The 7,500-nt window shown below is 46.7% G+C and overlaps 1 protein-coding gene across 5 annotated transcripts in view; it reads right to left on the reverse strand.

The window, feature by feature from the left end:
* Window positions 1-7,500, reverse strand: part of LOC143274998 (uncharacterized) — a 316,928-nt gene that overhangs the window by 29,519 nt on the left and 279,909 nt on the right. For 3 of the 5 annotated variants that reach the window (XM_076579047.1, XM_076579046.1, XM_076579050.1), the window contains 2 exons: window positions 6,626-6,766; window positions 1,188-1,266 (listed from right to left, as the gene is read on the reverse strand). In XM_076579047.1, coding sequence (XP_076435162.1) covers window positions 1,188-1,266; window positions 6,626-6,766 — 220 coding nt within the window. The remainder of the gene's footprint in view (window positions 1-1,187; window positions 1,267-6,625; window positions 6,767-7,500) is intronic. The other 2 variants (XM_076579048.1, XM_076579049.1) reach the window with 1 other exon arrangement.

Genomic DNA, 7,500 nt, shown 5'->3' on the forward strand with positions numbered 1-7,500 from the left:
ATGAAAGGGAATACGAATATAATGTGAATGTGCTGTGTGGAGAATCAGCAACAGTGTGGTTAAAAAAACAGTGGTGACTAAAAACAAATGCCAACAGAAGCAGCTGAAGTGCATCTGCCAAACAACTTTATAAGAGCAGTTAAATGGCATTAAAGGTACAGTTCGCTTGTTCAGAAGGAAACCGTGGCAAATGGCTTTAAAAGTACAGTCTAGTGGCATTAAAAGCACACTTAAATCAGTGAAATGAATCAAAAAGTAGTTAAATGACCTTAAAAGTACAGTTCAATGACTTTAAAAGTACAGTTAAATGGCCTTAAAAGTACAGTGAAACGGCCAACAATGCCATTCTTTCGGATCCTCAAACTAGTTACCAATCAAACTGAGCTGTGTGCTGGAGAGGGTAACGTATCCGAATCTTACAATGACTCTTCTTCCTGCAAATCCACTGATTTCTTCCTTCCTTCCAGCACGACTCCAAGCTAACAACGAAACATGTCGTGGAAATTCAAGACCAAGTCAAGTATACATCACTACTGATCTCCAATGAGAAATCAAATTCAACACGTGGTCGTGTAGCTCATGCTCACAATACAAAACCTAAATTATACATCTACGAGACATGTACACGTTTTTTTGTTGTTGTTTTTTTTAAATCAATAAGATGATGGTTTATTCAGATAAGATCGATGCCTGGACACGGTGAAAGAACACTACGGAAAATAACCGTAATGCCTCTCACACCCTGTTGCACACATAATTATATACATACACATTCACGATCATAAAACCCTAGGCGACAGGCAATCCTGGTAAAACAAAAACAAAACAAATACACTGAATGTGGGCACTGAATAAGTTTTATTGATAATAATAATAATATGATAAGAACAATAATAATGATAACAACAAAAACAAAAACACTACTACTAATAACATCAACAACAACAATAATAATAATAAGGTACAATAATAATAATAATAATAATAATAATAAGGTATAATCGCACTTTTGCATCCTAAATTCAGTCTAAACTGCAACATAATCGTTCATTCCGTCCCACTTTAGCATCCTATATTCAGCTCCAGGAATTTAGGATGCTAAAATGCGACATTACCTAATAAAACAACCACAACAACAAAATAATAATAATAATAATAATGATAATCAAAGAACAGAGAGGGCTTACTTTGGTTTAGCGGCAGAAGGGTTGGCAGCGTCCATCTGTTTGAAGGCCGCCATGGCTCCACGTGCCCCCTGTGGCTTGGCTGGTACGTGCACGTACACACACACACACACACACACACACACAAACGTTACTGACACTCTTTGCTCAAGGCCTTCACCTCCTCTCCACCACTTCACACCCTCAGAAAAAAAAAAAAAACCCAAAAAAGTGTTCCCTTTCATCAGACACCAACAGCAGTTCATCAATAACTAATCAAGACATCAAACAACGGTTTCGTTCATTAAGTTTGCAAAGGAACGGATCGAAACAAGATGTTGACAGCACATTACAGTTTACAGTAACGTTAGTCGGTTTCATGCACTGATGTTCACTATCAATATGTCAGTATGGTGGGTACTGCATGCCATGTGAGTACAAACGTCGTTCCTGTGCGATTATAATTTGAGCACAGTCCAGTCCATACACCACCTAACAGACGGTAACATTTCACACACAGAGAGAGATACGCACACGCACACACGCACACACACACAGACACACACACCGTTTGTGGTAAAAGAACGGGAGCGTCAATGACAAGCATTATTATTAGCAACCCCAGGCCCACTACAGATACATGCACGTGATACAGTCCCCAGAACGTCCGCCAGTCCGTTCCATGCAGCTTTTGCTGTGGTCATTGGGGTAAAAAAAGTCATAGAAGCTTTACTGTGACCAAGGTACAACAGGGCGTGTTTATTTCTGCAAATTCATTAATAGATGACAAACGAACTAACTCACTCTAAGTAACTATCCAACCAACAACTAGCCAACCAAACAACAAAAGAACGAAACAACCAACTAAGTAACTAACAGTCTCTACAAAACACTCTCTCTTTGTCTCTGTCTCAGTCTCTCTCTATCAAACACACACACACACACACACACACAGAGTTTTCCTTCATGAACACAACATATATTTCTACAGTTCTAGACGAGGAAGACACACTGAACGTACAGACAAAAACAGAAGTACGGTATCATTAAGTGAATCGAAAAAAACACACACACAAACACACACACACACACACCATAAACAAAGTACCACCCAACCGACAGTGGTCTTCCCCCTATTTCCTCCCCACTAGTGACCAGCCCAGCACAGGGTTCACATAAAACATCCAGTTTGTGTTTTAACGAGACGGTAGCCAACTAGTGAACTACTCCTCTCCCCCCGTCCCCCACCCCCCCCCCCGCCCCCCCACGTCCCTTCATCCCACTTCTCACTCTCCAAAGAAACTTGAAAATAACCCATCATCCCACCTCTGTTTCTCAAAGCAGTCATGCGCATAGTACATGCGCACACACTAGATTACCTGATCCCAGTCCTCGCTGTTCTCTGTACTTCATTACAAACATCAAACACACACATTACAGTCAACGACAACGCCACACTCGCCAGTATTTTCTACCCCACCCCCCTCCCCCACCCCCACCTCCACTGGACAGACCAAGAGTGGTGATGTGGACGCTAGTCATTCGGACAAGACGACGAACCGAGTGCAACACGCACTTAAAAGAACCCACGGCAACAAAAGGGTTGGCCCTGGCAAAATTCCAGAGAAAAAAACCACTTTGATAGGAAAAACACATACACATGCAGGCAGAAAGAAAGGGTGGCGCTGCAGTGTGGCAACGCGCTCTCCCTGGGGAGAGCTGCCCAAATTTCACACAGAGAAATCTGTCGTGACAAAAAGAGTAATACAATACAATACAACAAATCAAATCACGTTGCGTAAAGCCCAGCCTGGATCACAAAGGGGCCATTTCAGGGTTATCACAGACAACAAGAAAATAAAAAACAAATTTTTTTTTTAAACAACAAAACACGCACCCCCCCCCCCGCCCCCCCACCCCACCCCACCCCCAAAGGGTGGAGTAGAACTGACAGAGAAAACTATGTCAGTGTTGGTCTGTCAATATCCCCCCATCCCCTTTCATATACCTTCAACTTCAATCGAACACCCCCCCCCCCCCACACACACACACACATAAACACACACACACACACATACACACCCACACACACGCGCGCACATACACGCACACACAAACTTGGCACATGGCAATGGCAAAAAAAAGGTAAATGTCCAATACAGCACCCCATCCACATCTGTCAACCCCATTCCAGCATTCCTACACCCCCCCCCCCCTCCACCCAGCTTCCTTTCCTATTGCTATAGCATGCACACACCGACACCGACAAACTCACACACACACACACATCAAATGCTTTTATCTCTTTATCTAAACTTCACAGCACACCTTTACAATCCCCATCTATCTTCCTGAACCACAGAACTAACAGACTGGAAGAAGAAAAAAAAAAGAAAAAAAAAAAAGATTAAGCATCTCACCAACACATCACCTGCAAACCCCTTCAATTTCTAGACCCCACCCTCTCCCTCAACTCATGACGAAAAACCCCACGACGCCTCAACAAAATCGAAATGAAATTAAGTTAGATTTTCTCCTAACCCCATCCCCCCGCCCCCGACCCCCCGCCCCCCACCTCACGGCCACCTCTAGCCTACCAATCCCTATCCTTCGTTCCCTTAAAAGACCGTCTGCAATAAAATAAAACTTAGCAACCCACATCCACCCCCACCCCGTCCGCACTCTATCTGCCGACCTAGCCTGCCATCCCTGGTAGAGGTAGGGTGTACAAGGAAAGTGAATTTATTTCATTTTCAACCCTACCACCTCACACACACTCTGGTCATACCAAACCACCCGATCCCTAACAGTAAAATAAAACAAAAATTAAAAAAATCTCTCTTCTACCCTTTCCTTCACACTCTTCTTACCAACACTACCTCACGTCCTTAATTCTCGTCAAAGCCAGTCAGTGCCGTAAAACAACAACGACAACGACGACAACAACAACAGAATTCTCTCTGCTCTACCCAACAGTCTTCCTACCTTTTCCCACCCCCAACCCTCGCCAAAAGCCATCACAGGCTGTAATATATTCTTTTAAAAAATCTCTCTGCCCACCCCCACACTCTTCTTATGCATACTCCACCCATCCTTTTACCCTCGCCGAAATCAGTCTTTGCTGTAAAATAAATTGTTATCTCCTTTATCCTACCCCACATTCTATCTACCTTTTCCCCCTGCCCATCCCATTTCTCTCGCCAAATCAAATCTGTCATAGATATTAAAAAACCCCACTCTTTTTCCCTGCCTCATCCTATGTCTACCTATACCCGCCCATCCAAAACCCTCGCCAAAACCTTTCCTCTGCTATAACCCACACTGTCTGCCTATATCCACCCATCCCTTTACCCCCACTACCAACAGTCCTCTACCATAACCCACACTGTCTGCCTATATCCACCCATTCCTTTACCCTCACCACAAACAGTCCTCTACCCGAACCCACACTGTCTGCCTATATCCACCCATCCCTTTACCCCCACTACCAACAGTCCTCTACCATAACCCACACTGTCTATATCCACCCATTCCTTTACCCTCACCACAAACAGTCCTCTACCATAACCCACACTGTCTGTCTATATCCACCCATCCCATTACCCCAAATACCAACAGTCCTCTACCCGAACCCACACTGTCTGCCTATATCCACCCATTCCTTTACCCCCACTACCAACAGTCCTCTACCCGAACCCACACTGTCTGCCTATATCCACCCATTCCTTTACCCCCACTACCAACAGTCCTCTACCATAACCCACACTGTCTATATCCACCCATTCCTTTACCCTCACCACAAACAGTCCTCTACCATAACCCACACTGTCTGTCTATATCCACCCATCCCTTTACCCCAAATACCAACAGTCCTCTACCCGAACCCACACTGTCTGCCTATATCCACCCATTCCTTTACCCCCACTACCAACAGTCCTCTACCCGAACCCACACTGTCTGCCTATATCCACCCATTTCTTTACCCCCACTACCAACAGTCCTCTACCCGAACTCACACTGTCTGCCTATATCCACCCATCCCTTTACCCCCACTACCAACAGTCCTCTACCATAACCCACACTGTCTGCCTATATCCACCCATCCCTTTACCCCCACTACCAACAGTCCTCTACCCGAACTCACACTGTCTGCCTATATCCACCCATTCCTTTACCCCCACAACCAACAGTCCTCTACCCGAACCCACACTTTGTACCTTTATCCACCCATTCCTTTACCCCCACTACCAACAGTCCTCTACCCGAACCCACACTGTCTGCCTATATCCACCCATCCCTTTACCCCCACTACCAACAGTCCTCTACCCGAACTCACACTGTCTGCCTATATCCACCCATTCCTTTACCCCCACTACCAACAGTCCTCTACCCGAACCCACACTGTCTGCCTATATCCACCCATTCCTTTACCCCCACTACCAACAGTCCTCTACCCGAACCCACACTGTCTGCCTATATCCACCCATCCCTTTACCCCCACTACCAACAGTCCTCTACCCGAACCCACACTGTCTGCCTATATCCACCCATTCCTTTACCCCCACTACCAACAGTCCTCTACCCGAACCCACACTGTCTGCCTATATCCACCCATCCCTTTACCCCCACTACCAACAGTCCTCTACCCGAACTCACACTGTCTGCCTATATCCACCCATCCCTTTACCCCCACTACCAACAGTCCTCTACCTGAACCCACACTGTCTGCCTATATCCACCCATCCCTTTACCCTCACTACCAACAGTCCTCTACCATAACCCACACTGTCTGCCTATATCCACCCATTCCTTTACCCCCACTACCAACAGTCCTCTACCATAACCCACACTGTCTGCCTATATCCACCCATCCCTTTACCATCACCACAAACGGTCCTCTACCATAACCCACACTGTCTGCCTATATCCACCCATTCCTTTACCGTCACCACAAACAGTCCTCTACCATAACCCACACTGTCTGCCTATATCCACCCATTCCTTTACCCTCACCACAAACAGTCCTCTACCCGAACCCACACTGTCTGCCTATATCCACCCATTCCTTTACCCTCACCACAAACAGTCCTCTACCATAACCCACACTGTCTATCTCTACCCTGCCATCCCTAATCCTGACACCCACCTAAACAGCGCAACAACAAACAAAAAGAAAAGAAAAAAAAAGCTCTAAACGTTTTAAAAAGGCTAGGCGTGGCCTGTCTTTTGCCAATCCAAATCCATCAGAAATAGTGCACACGTAAGCAAGGCACACAAATCACACTACAAGGAAAGACAAAGCCTACAGGTCAGGCATCACCATCATTATCGTCATCATCATCATCATCAGACTAGGTGGCACCCAAGCGAGTCACACGACAAGGAAAGACAAAGCTAACAGGTTAGACATCACCATCACCATCATCATCATCATCATCATCAGACCAGGCGTCATCCAGTACCTCCCCAGGACTCTGTTTTCTGGGCTTTGTGCACCACACCGTCCCTGCTGCTCCACGACTCCGTTTTGACGGAGATGCTGCCGCTGGAGGTCGGCCCGCTGACGCCGCTCAGCTGATCCCGGAGGGCCCTAGTGTTTAGCTCTACAGGCAGCCGGCAGCACGGGCAGGGCAGGGCAGGGCAGGGCAGGGCAACATGCAGGGAATGCCAGTCAGTTAGTCAGTGTTAGGCCATGGCGCCCTCGTGAAGGGGTTAGGGGGAGTAGGGGATGTGGCGGGGTACATGGTTATACAAGGCACATGCATGGAGAGAGAGAGAGAGAGAGAGAGAGAGAGAGAGAGAGAGAGAGACAGACAGAGAGAAAGAGAGAGAGAGGAAAGCAAGAGAGAGAGGGGGGGAGGGGTGTGAGAGAAAGAGACAGAAAAAGAGAGAGGAAAGCAAGAGAGAGAGAGGGGGAGGGGTGTGAGAGAAAGAGACAGAAAGAGAGAGAGGAAAGCAAGAGAGAGAGAGGGGGAGGGGTGTGAGAGAAAGAGACAGAAAGAGAGAGAGAGGAAAGCAAGAGAGAGAGGGGGGAGGGGTGTGAGAGAAAGAGACAGAAAGAGAGAGAGGAAAGCAAGAGAGAGAGAGGGGGAGGGGTGTGAGAGAAAGAGACAGAAAGAGAGAGAGGAAAGCAAGAGAGAGAGAGGGGGAGGGGTGTGAGAGAAAGAGACAGAAAGAGAGAGAGGAAAGCAAGAGAGAGAGAGGGGGAGGGGTGTGAGAGAAAGAGACAGAAAGAGAGAGAGGAAAGCAAGAGAGAGAGAGGGGGAGGGGTGTGAGAGAAAGAGACAGAAAGAGAGAGAGGAAAGCAAGAGAGAGAGGGGGGGAGGGGTGTGAGAGA

The sequence above is a fragment of the Babylonia areolata genome, chromosome 29 (genome assembly GCF_041734735.1).
Source record: "Babylonia areolata isolate BAREFJ2019XMU chromosome 29, ASM4173473v1, whole genome shotgun sequence".
In the NCBI taxonomy this organism is placed as follows: Eukaryota; Metazoa; Mollusca; class Gastropoda; order Neogastropoda; family Buccinidae; genus Babylonia; species Babylonia areolata.